Source organism: Spodoptera frugiperda, chromosome 5 (genome assembly GCF_023101765.2).
Source record: "Spodoptera frugiperda isolate SF20-4 chromosome 5, AGI-APGP_CSIRO_Sfru_2.0, whole genome shotgun sequence".
Classification (NCBI taxonomy): domain Eukaryota; kingdom Metazoa; phylum Arthropoda; class Insecta; order Lepidoptera; family Noctuidae; genus Spodoptera; species Spodoptera frugiperda.
In genome coordinates this window covers 5,507,229-5,530,794 of record NC_064216.1, presented here as the reverse complement: position 1 = coordinate 5,530,794, position 23,566 = coordinate 5,507,229, and the positions used below count along the sequence as shown (strand labels likewise).

General features: G+C 34.2%; 1 protein-coding gene across 10 annotated transcripts in view; it reads right to left on the bottom strand.

The window, feature by feature from the left end:
- The window catches only part of LOC118272267 (rap1 GTPase-activating protein 1), a 283,102-nt gene that overhangs the window by 125,731 nt on the left and 133,805 nt on the right, over positions 1 to 23,566 (bottom strand). For 3 of the 10 annotated variants that reach the window (XM_050693600.1, XM_050693602.1, XM_050693609.1), the window contains exon 1: positions 16,306 to 16,554. The exons of 3 other annotated variants lie outside the window; for them this stretch is intronic. Coding sequence is in view for 2 of the 7 variants with exons in the window: in XM_050693609.1 (XP_050549566.1) it covers positions 16,306 to 16,331 (26 nt within the window). In the remaining 5 variants the exon portion in view is untranslated. Of the gene's footprint in view, positions 1 to 16,305; positions 16,558 to 23,566 lie in introns of those variants that run through there. 4 more of the 10 variants (XM_050693607.1, XM_050693608.1, XM_050693605.1 and 1 more) reach the window with 2 other exon arrangements.

The following is a 23,566-nucleotide window of genomic DNA, read 5'->3' as shown; positions in this document are numbered from 1 at the left end:
GCACCGACATCTAATCTATAGCCCACCGGTAGAATAAAAGCTATCGCCCATGTTTGCGTAGGACCAAGCAATTACTTCTTGGTTAAGCTACATTTAATTACTATTACACAACTGTTTGTACTTTTAACGGCAATTAGTTTAAACTGTGTTGCCGAGGACGGTTTCCAGAATGGCTTGCAAATTATTAAATGTGTTACAAGGGTTAATGGAATCAGAAATGTTGATCGGGGTAAACGTTATGTAGTAAGAGGACTTTGGTTAATTAAATTTAAAAATAGTCAAAAGCATCATCAGGAGCTGCGGCAACGGAATGGACTGAGGTGGTTTTTAGTAAGTTAAAGTCTGACACTCCCTCTAGGCTCACTCAAGGCGGGAGAAGTCATTGGACGATTTTGCCCCTCAAAATAAGTCCTTTTAATTTCAGAGGTGATCCAGAGGGTCACCTTTGAAGATCTAATTGAATAAATAGTTACCAAAAAATCAACAATTACAAACAAATCGTTTTTTACAGCCAATAATTGTCGTTTATGTGCGTAGGATTTATTTAATTGTATGTAAAACGATTATATGCAAATTTTATTTAGATCATGATGCGGAACTCAGGCGCCTCCGATAACCGGTCCACTTTTAATCAGACTAAACACATGTCATACATGCATCCATATATGGACATCAATCATTAGTTATACATAAGTAATTGTTTTGACTAAAGATGAATGATCACAATTAATGTGATTGAAACTTCCTGATCTGATTTTTATCTTAAGTTGACGTAATAAAATAAATGCTTAATGTGTTTGTGCTCCAGAAATTAAACTGTTCGTTTTTTATTGCATCAAACAGTTAAAATGAACGGCAGTTTTATATTCGTAATTGCCAGTGATATAAATGAGATGAGTCTTTAATTTTTTGGTGAAGATTATTTACGGCTACGAAAATAATCGTTGATTATAATGAATGTTTGGATACTCATACAATTTTAAAGAAACCGATAATGAAGCACATTTTATGTTGTTTGTTGCGGACAACGTAACATGTTGCCGGGGTTCCAGCTCAAATCTGGAGTAAGAACGGGGTGGTTTTTAGTCAGTAAGAGTCTGAGACGTTCTCTCGTCTCACCTAAGGCGGGAGAAGTAGGTAATTCAATCATTTTCCCCCATCAAAAATCAGATATTGGCACAAATCATTGGTATCTACTATATCCGACAACATAGGTAGGTAAGTACATCTTATTTATTCTTCCTAACATTCACAAGTACCATGTACTTACCAAAGTATGAAAAAAACAGGTCTTTTTAAAAACAGACGTCTACATGGTGAAGAAGAATCCTATTATTAAAAAAGCAATAAAAATAATTCATAACTCGAATAAGCGAATTTAGCGAATCATAGCTGTATAATGACCCCAGTATTAGGTAATGACACATCATGTAATGAGGAATAGTTTTTTTCGTCAAATGAGAACGAAAGGAGCTAATCTTATGAATATTTATGCGTTCCGCTGTTTACCTTGCGAACAATTGCATGTCTCTGCACTATTGGCGCACGCTACACCTACTGTCAATATCTAAGATAAAATTTTATGAATGCAATGTTATTTTTATTGCCCTTACGATGAAAAAACCTTCTAAGATTTCAGAAGGTTTTGTGAAGCCTGAATTAATAAACTGATTGCCTAACTGAAGAAATCGATCTCCAAGTCAGGCGCAATTGGCTGGTTTAAAATTTAAAGTATGCGATTGCACCTTACTTTAGAAATGAGACAAAAACAACTGATTAAGAATGGGTGAACGTGAAGACATAAAAAATATTTCACCTGCACCTATCCTTTGGTCAAATTTTATTAGCCTGATGTGTTTAAAAATAATAGGGATCATTAGTTTCAAAAGACTATAAACTTGTCAGTATTATCTTACAAAAAAAGTGATACGAATCAGAAACGTAAAATATTTACGTTTAGTATATTTAGAATTTATTTACTTTACCAACCGCAAACTTTGGTGGTCCGTGTAATCCTATATCCGATTATACAAATATAAACGATCCACACAGTAAACAGTGTAAACTAATAAATTCAAATCGATGAATCGATTAGAAAACACATCGATGAGTCATAACGAAATATCGATTAATCGCGTGGGCCATGCTGTGAAATTGCAAAACTGCCTTACTTAAATCCCGGAACTAATCACTTGTTCTGTTCAAAAAAGACGGATTTGTGAGTCCGATTTATGGACCGTAAAGGTTACTATTTCTATATAGGTGCCCGGGACAAAAAGTGAACCTTTATTATTGTAACACTGAATGTATTTCGTACGTGACAGCCAGCTTGCGAGAGCATTTATTTAAACGTTTCTAATACACTGAGCAGTTAATCTTTCGCTTCCGAATAAACAGTTAGACAAGGAAAAGCAATGTAGAACTGATCTGATTTCCTAAGCACATTGAGAGCAATTGAGCCTCTATTAAATGGTCGTTTTATTATTTACTATCGACAAATATGGGAAGATAAATACCTGGTCTTTGAGCTTCCGACTACGAACCAATGAATATTGAATGAGCATATTTGTCTACGAAGTATGATATTATATCCGCATGATATAGGGTCCCCATAACAATAAATTACGTAACAGAGTTCTAGGCTGTCACCGACGATTTTATCTGGAATCCATTCAAATTCGCGGTTTAGAAAACAATGAAACTTCTATTGTGCTCCTTAAGGGAAGGTGGCTAGGCATATTTGAAGTGCCAGCCTTTGGACGCAGATACAATGGTTGATGCTTCGGCAGAATTCTTTGCTATCAAAGATGGTATTTACTTCATGCTTCTCTAACGCTTCTAATAGTGCAGAGAAATAAAATTGAGATTTCAAACAATGTTGCTTCGCTTTCAGTGAATTGGAATGTTAGTTGTTATATACAGTTAATTACCTACCTAAGTATCATTTTATACCTCGGCTGACTGCCTCTCAAGTTAGTAGTCGCTACTATTACCTCGGTTGAGTACTAAGTTTTTTTTATTATACATTTTTGATAATAGAGCTACCGTAATTTAGATTACTTTTTAGAGCGCTGTCCGTTCACTGTTAAGTTAGTCTTAAGACTTTCTTCTTCTTTTTTGGGAAAATGAAAGCTGATTGCAATTATTTCTTTTACATAATCTCTGCATCAATAATAATTGTAATAAATTGATAGTAATAGAATGGGTGTAAAAGACTGTAGAATGTTAAGGCTAGTAAAATTGTCACTAGATGAATATAAATTGTCAATTACAATATAAATTTTGTAGGGAAACAGGACAAAACGCAACAGGCTTTCGTATTAGATATAATAACTATAATTTTCTATGAAAATATATCGGCTAACATCGACCATTATTCGCCCACGTATCCCGCTAAAACTATGGCAGCCATATTGTTTCCTTTGTAAACAAAGGTGTGACATACCGACACAAACATTGCCAGCCAGCTCCAATAACTGTATAACCAACCTTTTTGCTGTCAGTTAAAAACTTTTTTAACGATTATTATTTTATTTTGTCTCTAGTTTTTACTTGATACAACGGTAGTTTTTCAAGATAATGGAGACTAAAAACTAGTGATAGAAATGGGCATCCTAGGTAATTATTATTTGGAGCTGCGGACTACCTAGCGAAGTAAGCTCAAAGTAAGAGAAGGAACGAAGTAATTTTTAGGCAATTATGACATTGTTAAAATGAGACAATCTCAAGGACATCTCATCAGATTAGATAAAAGATTTTTGCATGTTTGATAACCTTGTCTTATGTCTACATTATAAGCCCCTGTCATCACGTCAAACACTTAACTAAAGTACCCAAGATATTTTATTTTCACTAGTTCCTAAAATTACTTCTCGTTCCTAAAAATATAAATCAAAAACTTTATTTGACAGCTTCCGACGTTCCATGCAACCATGCAGCCAACCGAACCGGCTTTTTGTGTTCTTTCTTTTGTATTTACAAAAAAAAATAACCACAAAATAGGAATTTCTTTTTCAAGTATGTTTTGAAAGGTAGAACATAAATCATGGGGTTATAATATTGGCTGATTAGTGTTATAAAACCATGGGAGATGCTGAGGGGCAAACGTTAGTTACCGATATGTCATTGGGGCCGCAAAACGGTAATATCAGAGAGTTATTCGAGTGCAGATGGTCATCTTACTCTATTAGATAAACTTATTTAATGTCGTTAAATGAGTGGTTAGTATTGAGCTTAGTATTTGCAATTTTCTGCCGTAGATTGTTTTACATGATATTGCAGGGATTTATGATAAATAATACTGATAGTTTTGAAGTTGTGGTTTTACGGTTAGTAAAATTAATGAAGTAATAATGCAGTAATAGGTTATTTATACTCGTATCGGAGATCGTAATAAAAACCTGTTTCATTAATAGTATAAAAATGCAACGTCACGTCTTTTATCCCCACAAAAGTAGACAGAGATGCACATTACGGCAATGGGTATAAAAATCTTTTTAAATATTAATAGAATTTTCACCAATCATGGTAATGATCCTTCTGTATAATTTTTGCACAATGTTAGCTCGTCACCGTCAAACCCACACGGTTAGGCGGTTCCCATACAAAAGCACGGTGGGGCATAACTTCCCGGGTCGTGGTCAGAGGGTCACCGAGACCTGATGGATAGGACGGTAACCACGCATTACTGATTGTGGAATTTGTAATGCTTGTGTTGTTAAGTTTTCGATGAACCTTTGTAAGGTAATTACCGTACTCTTTGATCGATAGGTAGGTCGAGTAGATTCTCTACCATCTCTTAATATCAAAGTCATCAGCAACAACCTTCTGTTATAACTGTGATTACAGTAATCAAGAAGACAAGAGTCACAATTCGCTATTTAATTTTAACCAGTTAGATAACGCCTTTATTTTAAAAAGGGAGTTTTGACTCTTGGACAAACAGTAATCAATTTAATCACTCCTATTTTTGTTCAAGTACACTCACTGTGAAACGGTACTTTTCCTAATCAATATCATATCATCTACTACTCGTTGGAGAGTCTGATTCACTTTCAAACCGACATTGACAGGCGTATCGTTGGAATTTCTTCCAGTATATTATATCTAAAGTACAGCAAAGATTACAGGTTGTTTATCATGGATTACATTTAACAATTTACCGCTGGCCCACTGAGTGCCAGACATTCTATGAATGACATGACCAAGAATTTCTTACCGGACAAACTGGTATAGGAAAATGGTTGGTATTCCTCTTAAAGGAGATTGCTTTTTACAATGATAAAACGGATCTTTCAGGTGAATGAGTATTATTGATTTATATCTGTACCAAATTCTATCTAAATCGGTATAGCAGTTCTTGAGTGAAGTACAAAAATCCACAAGGAGCCTGGAAATAATCCAGTATTTTAATTTTCAAAAAGGAGCCTGGAAATAATCCAGTATTTTAATTGAATCACTATTCAACAAACAATGCAATTGGTATTTATTCCCAATCCCCGATTTTCCAACAACCCTTAAATTCCTAACCCCCAAAAGCCAGCAACGTACTTGTAACGCCTGTGGCTGTGGTGTTTTGGGTGTCCATAGGCAGCGGCGGTTGCATTTTACCATTAGGTGATCCAACTATTCGTTTACTTATACTATAAAAAATAGCCTGCAATAAAGCAGTTGAGACCACTTTTTGTCGATATAAATCAGATAAGAGCAGTTGGAGCAGAACAATCATGATGTGTGCAGTACCCAATACAATTAAAGGACACATGGAAGTTGTTTAGATGTAGCAACTTCAAATCGTTATTTATTGTTCGGAAGCCTGACACCCCGATTCGCGTTGACCTTTCCGTTTCGATAAGATAATGGCGTTACACAATTATTGTTACTTATAAATAAAATAGGTTAGGCAAAGTGAAAGAAAATAATTGATAACAATAGTTCTGTGTTATTGTTCTACATTTGTTGTGCAAGTTTCGACGCGTTCCTGTGATAAAATGATTCCTGTACGCATCGAACTTTGACCTTGCTCTACATTTTGGTGTTTGTGAGAATCAACGCATGTGTCTTTGTTCCATGGTAAAATCATCAGCCGTTTTCAGCCTAGAAAGGATAGAGCAGCACAATATTTTGATATAGCATTGATATTGAATTCCGTAATCAAAAATCTTAAAACAGACACGACGAATCTTAAATATTCTAGATTTTTATTTGCCCAGGTCGATAATATCGCAACTTTTTCGCGCTTCAATGAAGACAATACATTTGAACGTAACTAACAGTCCATAAAGATCGAATTAAATCTATTCAAACTTCTATTCAGCCAAACAAATGACATACAATGGAACATAAATCTACTAAATAAGAAATAAAGGGAAACTCATGTCTATTTTTAAGCATCAGTGTTGGGGTATTGATTACATATCGATTAAATATCATTAGAACACAAACAACCGGGTCCGTACATTACAATAAGACCGAATTAGTATTTATTGATGCGTAAACCGCCAGTGGCTCCGTGCGGACAACAAACAAACTCCACGCGAATAACACGATTACTTCCGATTAACTTCATTCGAATCGAATGAGACCGACGATTTTTTTTTATATCGATTTATAACAATCCGATCATCTACCGTTAAAAAGATACCGTAAGCTGTAGGAATTCCGATTTATCGAAAATCTATATTAGGGTTGTTACTGTGCTGATGAATGATTGCTTCAATGATCGAACTGCATGCCCGGAGGGCTTGGTAATACGCTTCATTGTAGGCAAAATTATGTTCGTTTTAATACACATTACATGTTAATGAGAATTCACGTGTTATATCGTTATTGTAAACATCAATTACGATATGATTGGTATATATATAGCCTTTAATGTTTAAACTGGGGCTTAGGTAATTAAACACACATAAATACTAATACCCAATTATTAAACCAACAAAATTTATAGTTTATATATGTGACATTATAATGTTTGTAAAAGCATCCACGACATAGGACGAAACATAATAATTATGAGTGGGGTAGTGTTAAAAAAAATAAAAAATCCTACGCCATGCAGTATTTTTATATATAATACAATAATAAAAAATCGATGTTTCAAAAAACAGACAAGACAATACATTATCGAAAAAATGATCGAAAAGAGGCAACCCTAAACAACTATTACAACAACGCATCGATCTAATCACAACAATAGGGTTGTCATACCACATCGTGTCTCGCTCGGTATCGATATAAAAACTAACAACATAAAATCAGAACGATTTTTGTAACTCAGTCACGCGGCACGCGAAGTAAATCAGCTCTCAATTAAAAATGGAGTGGCTAATTAGCATTAAAAAAATAAAACTTCAATAGTAGCACGCTAAGATCAGAAACCACTTCGTTAGTTTAAGTACCGCATCAATCTTTTTTGTGAATTATTAATTCGTTGATTCATTTGGGTACTTTTGGGTGTATAAAACGATTGGATTTTGGATTACGTAAATGTTGAATTTTTTTTGGAACGTTTTGAATTATGTATGTGCGTAATAAATATTGGTATTCCCGAAAGTACAGTAATTTTGGTTTATTCTTATTCCATAGCAATAAAGATAAACTTAATATATGGAAACGAATTTATGTAGAACTAAATATAGCAGATGAACTAAAACAAGCACATAACTAAACCTAAGTTTAGCTACTAGTCAATAGACAACCGCGCCAATGAGACAGTTTACCAAATAATAACCATCCAAGCAAGGTATTGTTTAGGACACATGTCATTTTTATAATCATTGTCACTCACATCAATCTTTCTGAATTATTATTATTACAAAAGAACAAAAAACGCCCTAATCCCGAAAATACTGTCCTTACTAATAAAAAGTAATGTTATTTTTTTACACTTCAACAATAGATTATTTGAAAAAAGAGACACGATAAACTCGATAATATTTGTAATAATGTCCCTTCCTTTAAAAACAAGCTCGGCTGTCTATTGAGTCCGGATGACCGGAATGATCCGGTAACCACGTTGTACCGCGCTGCCACGAACAATGACCGCATTCACAAAATAGCAGAATTCGTAAAATAAAATATTCATAATTTTCCCCACGATGAAGTCATATGAGCCCATAGTCCACCCTTAATGAATAACAATAAATACGTTCGGTTTTGTTCGTAGCAATAACCTCGTAAAAATATGAGGTCTATTATGTCGAGTCCTTATGTTTAATATAAATTGTATGCATAACTTATTGTGCTATCGACTGGACGGTTATGAATGAGAATAAAATATGCATTTTGTTGTGCTTTTGGAATTAATAGTCTACTTAATAGTATTTAGTATTAACACCTGGTTAATTTAAATATTTTTGCATATTTTATTCCTTTTTAATTAAATTAAATTGAAGATTGTTTTTCTGGAATTCGGATAGGCGAGTAAAAATGTATGGTAGTTCATTTTACCGAGGCTATCAGTAATCTGAAATTACATTACGTGAAGTAGAAGAATCACGCTATTGCAACAAAGTGTAAAACTCGTTTAGTATATCAAACATGGGTAGATAAACTTTTTATAAAACGCAGAAAATCTTTCAAACTACTCAAATGCAATAACAATTATCAGATTCTATCGGATTATTCCAAAATCATTCACTTGGAAAACATAAAGAAACATATCAATTTACTGCAGAAGAAATTAGTGTATTGCTGTAATTTTTTATTAGATCACCCTTACTTGTATTTAGGCAATGATATAAACGGTTCCACTCAAGCAGGCAGATTCTTACAGATTGCACTATACGTGTTAAAAAACAACGCTGTTTATTTTATTTTTTTATTTATAAATCTTTATGGCCTTAACCACTAGGAATTTTAAATTGAGAACCTCTAGTCTACCTATTAACCGAATTTTTATTTTAAAAAATTCAAAATCAGAACAGATAATATAAAATGCCTAGGCCGTAATGACCCATTTTAATAAACGTTTTTATAATTAGGCGCCTTTATATTCCAATATTAAACACAGTGCAGATGCCGAAGCATGTTTCCAATAATTATTATTTTTTCTTCTTACCTACACCTAATAACGAGTTCTTTGCAATTTTTTTAAATACTTTAAGTACAGAAGATTTTATATTTTTTTTTATACATTGTAAGTTCAACGTACTGGATCATAGTCTACACTCTCGGCATAGTTAGACTATATCAGAATTCAGAAACAGTTTTATCAAAATTCTTGAATAGATTTTATCAACCTTATTACTACGCAATAAAGAAGACACAGTTTAGGATAGCTTGTTCTGCTGGTGACAGTATAATCGTATATGGAAATAACTTGTAATTAATTGCAAATTCTATTCGAAATGTATCATTAGTAATTAAAAGGAAGTTTCCGTCTGTCTGTCTGTCTGTTTGTATGCTAATACACAGGACGTTTAGCGAAGTAATTGAGTATAATTTATCAGTATACGTGTTTTAATTAAAAGCTCACTGATCATGTACATTTTAAAGTCTCTTGGGTGCAATGACAGAAAAAGAAAATTTAAAAAGATTTTTTTTAATAAATTGCCTTTAAACTTTACTGTTAAAAGTCTTTTGTTGGTTGTAAAAATTCCCAAATGGATCTCTTGGGAAGGTTTAAGGTTTAAAATATATTTGAGTTTGTTACAATACTGAGTTAACTTTACCTATATATATGTTACTATACTAAATGTGTGGATCTTAGTTCATAAAAGGCGTTATGGTTAGTCAGAAGCTTCAAAAAATCTGACTGTATCTATGTCCAACAGAGAATCCAGTATCATCCTTAGAGAAACGCAGAGGCCTGATGACAACCCCAAGTAAAATACTTATACTACTATATTAAAAAAGGCTTTAAATTATACTTCTGACATGATTAATTTAAACATTCAGAAAGTATATTAATACTACCGGTAGTAGGATATACACATCTCTGACAGCGATAATACCAATATTATTCTAATTTAACTTCCTAAGGAACAAAAAAATAATAACGATACACGACTGTTGAATACGATCAAAGAAGAAAGTAGAATGAAATGGCATATTAATCATAAAAATTCAATTCAATAACAAGGAATACGGACCATAACCAATGTACCAAATCATGTATAAATATGCACCAATAAATATTTTCGAAATGACAATGTACTTTTTTGTTCGAAACAAAAACTCCATGCGCTATTAATTTTATCGAATGCCAGTCATCTTTAGACGAGAGCAAAAACATAATGAAAATAATATAGTATATCTACAATAAACAAAAAATAAAACACGTGATCTTTGTTGTTCAATTTTAAGTATTAGAAAATGATCTGAGAACTGTTGACGCTGTTATAAATCACAATCAAACAAAAGACAGATTTATATGAACACATAATAAGATTAAACAATCTAGAAAGTACTTTATGTGTGCTTAATTAAGAACTATTATAAGATAACAATTGCGAAAGCAAAATAAAATATATTTTATTAGTTATATTTATTCTGAACGATGGAGTGGTTTGAGGTGCTCTAAAATATCATGGTAGAGAAATAGTGCATGGTCGTCCCATCCGGACTTTGCAATGAGTCACATGTCTTGTGTGATGTGATATATGACCAGTGAACGTGTTCGGCGGCTTTGCTACCATATTAGCCATCGGTTGTGCCACATTAGAAATAGGCATTAATCTCTTTTTAAAATCTTGTTTTAAGACGTGTATACAATTTTCGTTGACATTGGAATCAGTAAATTAAAACGGGAAGTATATTATATATAAATGTGTATAGTAGTTTATTGTGAATTTCCTTTCCAAAATAAGAAATAGTTTATTTTTATTTTAATCCCATTTAATTAACGCAACCAAAACCCAAACCATTACCCATCAAACCACATCATAAGTATTAAAACTTCGACAACCCTAAGAATAACGAGCAACTAACAAAGGATACATTGACTGACAACCCGGGGACAGATCCCCTCTCATGACAAAATAAACTTAGTCGTAAACCGAACCCCTTATGCCGATTTTAGTGCTCGACTAATAAATAAACTTATAGGATTGTGGGGAGAGAAAAGACCGACAAAAAACGCGCTGGAATTCAATAATAACTATATTACTATCAGGAATAGTATTTATCGGTTCGGATTTCCAATAATAATAGTAGAAGTTTGTGCAATTGTGTTATACCAACGAGGCTAACCTACGATTATTGAGTGTAATGATTGAATCCCTATATGACAGATGGTAACACAATGGAGCCTGTAGAATGCCTTATTGTTTGGCCAATTTCGATTGATCCTCATATTGGGGGCATTTTTGCGTATTCACGTGGCGTTGCAGAAATCAATAATATTTCATCACTTAACGATGACAGTTCCGGATTTAAGTTGAATAGTGATGATTATGGTTTGATTAATAAGGGTGTTGATGAGGATTCTAATAGAGATGTTTTAATCCATGAAGGGAACGCTAAATTGGAAGTATTTTCGATATAAAAAAGCCTATTCATAAGTATGAATATTAAAAAAGATACTGTACATGATAGAGGCAATAATAATCACCTGGTGTCCATAATAGCGTATAAGAAGGACATAGGGAAACTAAATGCCATTTTGTTCAAAAAAAGTAATCTAAAATACTTCTGTGAGTCTTAACCAAAAGTCTACTTAACAAAGATCCGGCACGCTATGGTCTCGTAAACAGAAAAGATACACTAAGCATACAAAACAATAAGGATGCGAAAACTAACAACCCCCCTGATTAACACTGACGTATTCGGAACAAGACTGCAACTAATGAACGTATATCGAATAAATAATTACGTGTAATTGCTACGTCTCACTTTACAGCACATAAATATAATAGAGAAGACGTAGAAAGCATAACTATCTATTCTTAAGGTGAAATCAATGTGAATCAAGAGAATACCGACTGAACTCCACTGTTGCGTGATGGTCTGGTCTAAATGATGGCTTGTAGAGATAAAGACTTGATTAATTGTACTAGTTATTACACCGTTGAGTAAAAAAACTGTTAAACGATTGAAATGGTAATTAAATTAAACTTTTCATTCGAATGCAGGGATGGAGAACATGCGGTTTTGCCTGTCGATAGCATCGTTGATGCTTTTGGTTGAAGTGGTATTTGATCAATTTTGTATGCACGGTTAGTCACGTGTGCTCCTATTCTTCATGGTCAATTTTAGAGGGATGGCAAATGAATGGCGTATAAAAAACGCGAACCAGTTTTCATATTAAGTCGTGCGTTTTTGTTATTTGAAGAGCAAATGTGTTCTCTTATTTTTTCCAATTTAATATGCCCTGCAAAACAAATATTTGCATTACACACATTTATTTTGCTTTTGTAGGAACTTAAAAGCGATATTTCAACAAATGTTCCACCACAGTAGCTATGACTAGTAACATGCATAGAACTGTAAACTCAATAAATCTTATATTACAAAATCATTACGAGTTCAGTCACGATCATTGTTCGTTCACAGATCAAATAACATAACACTGATTTCCATACAGTTAGCGTGATGACGATGCGTTACTTTCCCTTTAACTTTACGATAGTACAATAGTTATTGCATGTGAAACTAATACTTAACAAATAGTTATGACTACTGGTTTTTCAATTTTTATGGCTGTTTTACCACTTTCTTTAGTATTGATCTCTGTAATGGTAGTCATAGGTTCGTTATTTAATATTAACAAGGATGAATCTACTAAAGCTGGGTAATGCAACGTCACTTTCGTTGGTTGATTAGTTGAAATGCTTCACATTTTGCGCTTTCTGATTCTTTATAATTGCCATTATTGGGTAATATAAAAACTTTAAATCTTTCGCTTATGTTATTGATTTAGAAAATCAAAGCATCATTCATAGCAGTTTTTCAATACAAACCAATTTTGTCCCAAGCACAACAAAAAGTGTCAAAAGAAATATTATGCGCCACCTGTTTCCGGAATGCCGTCGAAACATCGTAATTCATAGTCAAACTTTTACTAGCCAACTTAACACTGTCAAATAAAACTATGCATTATCAAAACAATCTCGTTACATGATTGATGAATGGCGGAAACACGTTTACACTAAAATGACTGCGTTCACAATCACCATATTTATTTAATGCAGTGGCAAATTATCAGAGCGGTGGTAAGTTTCTAAGTATCTTGCGGTAAACCGTGTTAAATTGTCGAAACCACGTCAATCCACTATGAAAGTTGCGTCTGTACTTTCAACATACGATATCACCAACATCTCACTTAGCTCAAGTAAGTATTAGATGCGAATTCTCTTGATTGAGTGGTTCAAGTGCTTTAATTAACATTGCCGTCATGATGTCTCTAATTTGATACGTTATTGTCACTTTGAATAGATTTTTTTTATTTTTCTAAGTGGGTGGTAATTATGTGAATAAGACAGCTACCTAATTATTGTTCGTTTTACAAATAAAAAGAACTAGTAACAAAAAAGTATTTGATGCAATGGACAGTTAAACCAAATGCAAATGACTATGTTAATAACCGACAATTCACAAAGTGGGACAGGCCACTTTCACTAGTGCAAATCCCTAAGGATGTGAAACGAAGTGTGAAACTCATTACGCGTGTGTGACCCAATTCACTACAATTTTCTAATGCTAAACAGGATAGGACCGGTACCTGTCCCAGATGAAAACCTGTTGCATAAAGCGGTACGTCTTCCTTTTTAAATCTTGATGACATAGACCGCAGTGTCTCTAACTGTTAGGGTGATAGTAAAAGTTGTTAGAATTGTCACACCAATTTCTCAACTTGATTTGTGGACAAATGTTCTCCGTATGATTCACAATTTAACAAGATTTAATCTAAATTATGCAAATATGAGGACGGGAGAAGATTAACCTCCAAGTCCTATAGATAAGACCGATTTAATCGTTTCTAGTTATCAATAAATGCTATAGTAAATTCAATTACGCCTGGCCTCTACTCTGAGATACGTACAGGAATATGAATTTGTTTCTCGATACAATCAAGTCAAATTTCATCTCAAGCCAAGTAGTCGCTGTGAATGACCTCGGGGTTGAAGATATTCAGCAAACAAGAAATGAGTCTAATGTGCATGGGAATAAGGTCTATATAGCCAGGAGTAATTTATCGGTAAATGAGTTAGGAGCACTTTGAGAGGTAAATATGCCCGTGGGCGAGGACATGCTACGTGATTCATTGCACACTGACGTCCCACTCTCGAATATCAGCGTGGACAAAAAGCGCAATGATTTATTATTTCTTAAAGTGGTAATTTTTCTTTGATCACTTTCGTCGCTTGAAAACATGATTTTATCTTGATTGCAGGCCTGGGAAAAAATTATATAACAGGAATTTTGACAAATTATCCTCCATTTGCTTAAGCTGCAGTAGTTACAGATGCCAACGGCGTTATTTAAATGCAAGCAGTCATTATACGTAAGTGAGGTTGCGTTTCTAGAAAAAGTAAGACAAGAAAACCATAAACAGAAGTTTGAAAATTTAAATGCCGACTTTATTTATGAGTAATTTTAACTTACTCTGTTTTCAGGTTAATGTTCAAACTTGAGAATGTTTTTATGGACATTTATTTCATCTGTACGCATTTCGCCTTGTTGGCTTGTACTGTTTTGTTTTTTCCGTTCTCTAGTCTTGTTAATATACCCACTTTTACCGTGGTTCGCATATTATACTCTATTTTATATGATAATTACTTTATTGTTTTAATCTAGACTTTCACTTAGATTACAATGATTGAGTTCCATCCATCTTATACAGATGTCTGTTCACACCCAGTTGATTTAGTAATTACGTTGATCATAACTAAAATTTTTGTAGTTGGCATTATTTTTGTCGTCAAACAAGAGAATATTTTACTTGAAATTCCACACTCATTTGTGTTGGTTGACCACGAGTGGCTAATCAATCATTCACTTGTTAATGTTTATAGTGGTGCGCTAATGGGCGGCTATCTATGTCACTGATACATCGTCCCAAAGTAAACACTCGGTAACGAGAGGGAACCGCGATTATGCGTGGAAGTGCACAGCTGGCCGGACCATGCACATGCATATTCAAAGATCAGTCAGTTTCCATTTTGCGTGCGTAATCGGAAACGCATCGGAACGTTTGTTACTTGCCTGCCAATCAAATTGAAACTTTAAATTCTAACACTGAACTTTTGAAGTCGTTTGGGAACAAAACACTGATAATGGTTTATTCATTTCTAATTACGTTTTGTGAGGAAGAGGTAGGCCGCAGTGAGGGGAGAAAAAAGCGCAAATCAAATGCAACAAAGTATTGCAAGCGTCAGAGTATGACGGTGATAGGGGTTTGCTTTGCGGAAGAGCGTGATGGATACATGTCACACGACACGATATAGTCAGGTGCGCTTACGTAAATGTTGGTTACTGAGCTACCGTGTCGAATCGGGGAGCGTTGATGACCCTCGAGAATAACGGGGTAACTTCATGATAAACATCAATACAATATATGATATACATTATCGATATTAGAGTACTAATACTGACATATCATATTGTTTTATCTGTTAACTGAATGTGACTCCAATACGACACAAATTTTGGGAAATCCTTCATGAATCATTTATCACATAGGGTTGCGCGTGAGGTCATGGTTCTGATTACTAATATTCGGAATTCCAATACAGGTACCGGTTTCATGTGTCACTAGAAATTAAGGATGAAGGTCGTTGCATCCATTCACTAGAAAACGTGATTCCATCAATCTTATAACCCTTTGTACTCATAGATAAGCAATCCAATAAGAATTGTATGTCAGTGAGAATTGTTATACCAGAATGTATTGGTAATAACATGAATCTGTTCATAGTACAATAATAATCATTATGTACTGTACTTATCTACAATAATAGTATACTAGGTACTAGGCGTGGGAGTGGAGAATCGAATTCATTCCACACAACAAAGTGGGTAGTCGTGACTTAATGTTTCCATCAAATTGTTAGCGATTACTATGTACCTAAATACCAATACATAATAAGATTACAGAACTGATTGAGCGTAACGAAAAATGCATCGTCTTCCGCTAGGTACTGCTTATCCATATTAAGACATTAGTAACTACTTAAATTACACGTAATGCATTTGTACTTGATGGAATTTAAGTCAACGCAATCTTTGGAATTGGTATCAAGCAGACTTCAAATCTTTTATTTAAAATCAAACAATATTATTCATAAATATGATAAGTGCAAATAATCAAACAAACAAAAATCCATGCCACACACAAAATATAAAAAAAAAAACATAACTAACCTGTTAAAAACACTGACGATCACCATAGTAAACAATCCAATAACAAAATATTTCAGTAATAAATACTGTTAACAGTATTATCGTTTCAATACATTAACACAATACAGTCGCAAAGTAAATCGAGCACATTTTCACTAAAATGCACATAATTTTCGAATAAACATTCAGTGTTTCAATTTAAAAATTAAGTTCGACGTTCGAACGGTCACATCACGAGCACCGGCACTACCACACACGACGGGTGACGAATAGCAACTGAAGCGCTGATTGGCCGAGCGGTCGCCGCATCAAACGCTCGGCGGAGATGCAGCGTGTGCGCGTGCGCATGCACCGAAACAAATGAAAACGAACGGGCAACAATTACATTTATCAAAATTTAAACTCATTTACTTTACGGACGTGATTTTAATTTCTATTTTATTTTTTGATTTAATTTAATAACATCCATTCGATGTTTGATACGATGGATGGAATTATTTTCCGCAATATTAAAAGCAAAGTGCTATAGATGATTGTATCAATACATCATTAATATAAAATCAATAGGAATATAGGTTATATTAAATCAGAATACGATAAGAAATCATTAGACTGTAGTTGCAGCAGGAATACAAATTTTACAAAGATCGGACACATTCGAGGCTCATACTTAGGTATTAAGAAATGGTAAAGATGTTTGTTAGTAACACGAAAAGCTTTTACCCAACCATACTAGGTAATGTATTCCAACTGTACACAAGAGCATCATTTTTCAGTGTGTTAGTCACCTGTGTCTTATAGTCTTATAGATGCTACAGGCCTCTTCACTCAGTACTGCGACGCATACAAATGTACCTTATCGTCTACCTACGAGAATACATCACAGTGCATTTAGACACAGCAATACAAATTGCAAGCAATATGTTTGGGTAATGTGAGGGCTTATGACAAAACGATGGTAATTATTGCCAGAATGGAAACGTGGTTTAGTCTGTGGCTGTTGCTAAAACTATTGTAGCATTTGTGAGGTGATTTATTGGTAATGTGTGGGTTATAGTAGTGAAATGTTCTAAATTGATTTCAGATCGATTAACTGTTGTAAATGTCAAAAGAAAATTTATAACGCAATCAGCGACTTACGAAAATAATAAGAATGGACTAGCTTCACATTATAACCAACATAGCTTTAATTTACATTTTTATTATTTGAAATGGAGCTTTTATAATTTCAATTCAGATCACTTCTTTTCCTTAACGTTTAAAATTCACATAATTGCAACAGTCGCCGGTCGTCCATACTATACAACTGACTATACGGTAAACAGAAAAAAAACTTCACAACACAACACAATCATCACAACAATTTGCCAGTAAGTAGAACAATTCAATCCCTTTCTTTTGTTCTATGCAATTCTCGGTTGCTTGCTTGACAAAAGCTCACGCAACGTTTATTGCAGCAAAGGCTTGTTCACGCCTTTATCGCGATCTCAGCTTCCTAATTTAGGAGAGAGATGGAGAGATTATCGACAATTGAACGGGAGGGGACTCTGTGAGAGAAACGGGGTCACTGTGCGAGCATGCAGCCACCTGTAATAAACTCTAGGGAGTGGTTAGGGAACAAGTAGCGAACAACGAGATAATTAAAACTGAAAAACGTTTTACGAAAACATTCAATCCTATATTTGAAGCTGTTTAGTTTGAAGCTGATGACAAAATTCTTATTGACATAGTTGAACGGAGATGTAGTAATGCATTTCTACATCTGTATCGAGATATTTGCAATGTTGATGATGTTGATGTAAGAAGCGCTAAATCGATTATGGTATGTTCTGACAAATCACTACAACTAACTCTTGAATTTAAAGAAAAAAAGAAATACTTTTATAATAAACGTTTACTCTACCAAGTACTAGTTACTGTTCTTGGCATCAATTTGTCTTTACACTATAAAACTAAACACGTAATGTTGTAACAGACCAACATGGTGTCATCGTTCGATGCAACACGCGTACGCAAGTCTGAGTCAGACGCCATCAGAAATGCAATGGTGCACATATCCGAAGCCCTATGGGTCTATCAGCTCCGGAAGATCACCAAGTACGATAACTATATGATGATCCATATATATTTGAAGATAATATCGAACGTGACTGACGTACTTGTAAATAGGATCTACATAATAAACAACTGATAAATATGTTTTATTGTTTGGAAGACATTGCGTAACGGTCCAAATAAGCTTCGTGCTAAAAATGTTCACTCATACCTTAAGGTCTATTATATCAGCCAGTATTATCTCTAGTATAGAATGCCTCAACTTTTTAATTTCGAAGGTAATGTTTTTTTTGTGCATGTTAATAACCTACTTTTACTTTCTTGCTCTTGTTCGAAGTTTGATATTATCAAAAAAAACTTATGTTTGACGTTAAACTTAAAATTAATATTAAATTTCACTCTCAATGGTCCTGCAACATTATCTGAGAAATAAATTACAAAACAAAACATGCTAACATGAGCATAAAATATGACGGTACTTCTGGCGACACCAAATCTTTCTGTGAAAAAAAATCATATTCTTTACCTGTCATTAGAAGGAGTCATTGACCTCACTGTTTCTTAAATAACCATTTAAAGTCCCTTTACAAAAGGTACATTTCAAAGGGTCACGGTCCAGTCTAACCCATAATTAACTCACTATGGAACTTCAATCGTTTTGAAATACCCATTCGGATGTCGGTACCCGTTTAATTTTACCGTTATGGTCCTCTTGACATTCTAACATTTGTCACTTATTTCCCATAACGCCAAGGGCGAATTACAAACCAAATTTTGCGTACTTACTCGGGCGAGATTAGAAGATATCAAACTCGGCCTTACCTGAAATGAGAAATAGCAATTAGATAAGTCTTGGAATGAAGAAAAACTAGATTTGGCAATCTAGATTAAATGGTTATTTGAGCGTGACCGTTCATAATTCATTCATCTGGCGCAGCGTGGTGATCTTTAGGCAAGATAAGCTTTAAAACTTCGATGTGGAACTGTTTACGTAAATCCATATAATCAATACTTTTAGTATCTACTTAGAATAAAATTACAAGAATAATGACAGTGAAACTTATAATTTTTACAAATACAAACATCGGATACTATAATTAACCTAATCATTTTACTTTCAAAAACGGTCAAGATCATGATTATATATTTTTTATTGTAAATGAATCTTCATTATCTGTTAACTCAATCATAATTTATAACGATCATAACGTGCTTCTGTAGAAAATAAATACGAGATTTTTTACATTAATACATACATTAATGCTCGAAATTGGTAATTAAAAATTCACTGTCGCAAATTGTACAAGTAAAATCGCATGTGTGAGTGAATGCGCAAACAGTATAAATCATGAAACCATTTTATATGTTTTCCGTAGGTAGATGAACTTAAATCACCATAAATCTTCATTTTATGCGGCAGTAAAGTAAAAGACGCAAGCATCGACTTGTTACTAAACGGACTCAAAAATTACTATAGCATAGTTCCATGCAAAGACACGACAATGTTCCCCGTCCTTTGAGATTCTAATGCAGCCGCCTCGATGTCAATTATCATAACAAATTATTCATACAGTTTCAAGGTATGCATCGACTTGTGCGGCCGGTTTTTGCAAGAGGTCATCCTACCAACACCTGTGATCTTCAATTGTTATCATTGCGACTTGTTCCCAAATCTCGTTTCAGTTCACCATTCCGATGAGAGCGTGATCGAGTTTGACCTGAACAATTTTAATTTGCATCTGATTGCCGTTTGACGTTCGAAAAGTGGATTACATTTTTGGAGCAGGTCTGAGAGATGGCATAAATTGAACGACTGTGTGAACATTTAAGTTTGATTAATAGAAATGTTTCTCAAGTTGAAATAAACAACATATATATGAGATAGAAAGTGCACCACATTACATTACATAGCCGAAGGCAACTTGTGTTGATGATACAATAGTTAGTTGTTTCGATAATGTGTTTATTTAAAATGATTGTTTGCCATGATTCGAAACGCTATTTTACAGTTTGAATTTGGTATGCGGCATGCATACCGCACGAATAACCGCCGAAGTTAATAACAATAAATAACATGATAAACTTGCATCGAACTTTCTAAAACCAATTTACGAAGTCACGTAAGTGGGCAATAATTTGGTGTAAGCCCTAAGCTGCCCTGAAGCTAAACAGCAATTTTGTGTACGCCTCCTATGGCAAGGAATGAGCCAATATACGCAGTAATTATACACTTAAGGAATGCGCAACTGACGATACTGGAGAAAGTAAATGATAGTCTCGCACTGGCCCCAAGTAAAATTGGCAACAAAGAACTAGGAAATGAAGTAACAGATTGTATAGTAGATGTCTTAAATTTTTGGTTAGATTCTAGATCAATAGTAAGATATGGTTCGATGACATCAGCTTTGGAACCTAACTAACATTGTTAAACAATTCGTTTGGTACTGTAAATTAACTATGCCACATAAATTTTCATTAGAATCTCAAACTCCAAACTTTGCACCTCCATTTCAGATTTAACAGCAGTTTAAGCAATGTCTAGAGCCTGAGCCTAGATCTGAACTGGGAAATTGGAATAACGTTCCTTGTAACAGCTCCCAGGTTACCTCAGGGCTTTGTGGCGGCTCTTAATGTTATCTACTGACGTTGATTAAAACTAATCTCATTTACTTGAAGCTCTTAGTTTACTTGGTGATTATTTTGATGGTAGAGTCTTTAGTACACCGGCAAGAAGTCTGCCAAGGGGTATACTGATTCAGGCATTTCGTTGAATATGGAAATTTCTGGTAGAATTAATGATTGTATTGTGCAAGCATTTATGTTTTTTAAATGTATTACGAAACTCGACATTCGATATTTCTGCAACCTTATTATTTAAAACAAAATGACAAATAAAGAAGAACTAGCGAAATAAAACAGAACTCTTCGAAGCGTTGCATACGGATTGAGAAAGTTTACGACTTTACGCATACGATTAGGTACAAAAGAATAAATATTCAGAGAGAAACTGACCGTTTACCTTTTACGATGCAATTCATACTCGTCTAATAAAAAGGGGTGCTTACTTGACTGCTTAATACGTTTCGGACAATACGTACAACAATAGATCTTTTATTTTCATAAGGTGACCCAGTGGCATCAAGAAAATATTCTCACAAAACTACAATGGGCAACAAAAGGATGCTGTTATTCACACAGTTGAACCTTTATTATGTTAGAGATTAGACTATTTTACTGGTTAATGTGTGGATGGCTGTCCTTTGTAATTATACATACGTAAACAGTGTGAAAGTATTCGAAGCAGTCTCGTATTGTGAACCAGTTTTTAAAATTGTTTATTTCAGGAAAGATTCTATTCAAAATAAAAAACAAACGTTATAGGTCAAGGCAGCACGACATTGATTGCGAAACGGCACTCTGGAATTGAATTAGTTTATAAATCCAATAAGAGACAACCGATCGTGACATTGCACTGATTTTTCCGCGTTTCAAATACATATTGCATTAGCAAAGATATTCCTCGTGTCAGAGATGAAAATGTCAAGTTATGAATTAAGCATAACATGGCTTCATGTAACTGTGACAAACGAATCTCTAAAGACCTTGGGTATATTGTAATTAAACACAATAAAGATCAGTTTTGAAGAATTGATAGACATATATTAGAATCCTAAGATAAAAATAAAGAGGAGACGTAGACGTCAGAAGAAACCGGCTTGATCTCAAACATCGCCCTGTAGTTAATAAAATCTAGTTCACAAAGCAAGGTGGAACGACTTACAAGTGTGTAACAAAGCTTATAAAGGGGACAAAGAGCTAAACAACGTGTGGAAACCACCCTTACGTCTCAGGTAGGTCAGTGACCCGTCTCTTATTCACCCTGTTCTTGGCTTCAGATTCTTTTCTGAACAATGACTATGTGGTTTGAATATTGATGCAAGAACATTAATCTTAGCCGTAATTGGTCTAACTTTAGTATGGATTTATTTATTTAAGTTTGACGGGTGATTTTGTTAAAAGTTTGCTGGTTTTATATTTCAAACTAATTTCATTTGAATATTAAGTGCCATGATTATCTATCGGTTGGGTAAGAAGACGTTATTTTTTTAATCTGCTTGAAGCTCATTCTTCATTATCAGCTCTTAAACCATATTCCCACAATGTAGTCCTTTCTTTTTATTCTTGGTTATCAATCGTTATTGCCAAAATATTATTCATTGACTTGACATATTTCTCCATCCTAAACTCAAATTTGTTCCTAACTATCGATTGCCTCATCTCGTATCGTGTATCTGTTATACACACAATTCTCATGATCAAATAAATCATCTTCGGCGTCTTAGTACGAACATCTGTGAGCTATACAAATGTTTATCCTGACGCGTATCGAATCAGCGACTTATACACGAGGCGAACTCTTCGCGTCAATTGCGTTGTCAAAACATTATACCATATAGGCCGCCTACGTAACAATAGTTAGCGAAGAATAGAAAATTTTGTATGGATAATGAATTTATAATTTGTGTTGGTGAACAATTAGATTTTTGATCGTTATATTTCCTTGTTTTCCTATTACCATCTTTTGTCTTATGTTTATCATTTTTGGAAATTTTTGTGTATATCATTTGGAGATAAATATTGTTTTTAATTCTGAACTTTATTTCCACCATCTTTCGCACATAGTTTCGCCGTGCTATCACCGCCTAAGTGCTAAGTGCCAATTGACGTTTAAGACATAAAAAAGACTAAAGACACTCACACAAAGATACAAGCCATCATAACTGAAGCAATTACCTACCCGTAGCTCCATCTAACTGGTCCATAGCGTCTTGAAAGACATTCCTCGACCACAAAGAGAGGTGAAAATGGAAGGTATTAAACCAGACCAGACATGTTCCAACAATAGACCTTTTAAAGCCTTTGTCTGTCTTGACTCTGTAGAGATGAATAAGGATCTCTATACGTGGATAGGTTCAAGATATTTATTCGTTTCCCAATGATTTATAGGCATCTTGTTAAGGAAATGCTCACATTATCGACGAAACGAATTACAATAAATTTGAAGTTGACTTAACGAAGGATAAATCAAAGACAGGATGAGCTTGCGATTTAATGATCCGTGTTAAAGCAAGATCAGCAAATGTTTTCTGCTTTATCCGTTCTACCGTAAAACTTGGAAGTAAATATAAATATTCTTGTTTTCTCCTTAAGACGTAAGCAAACAAAG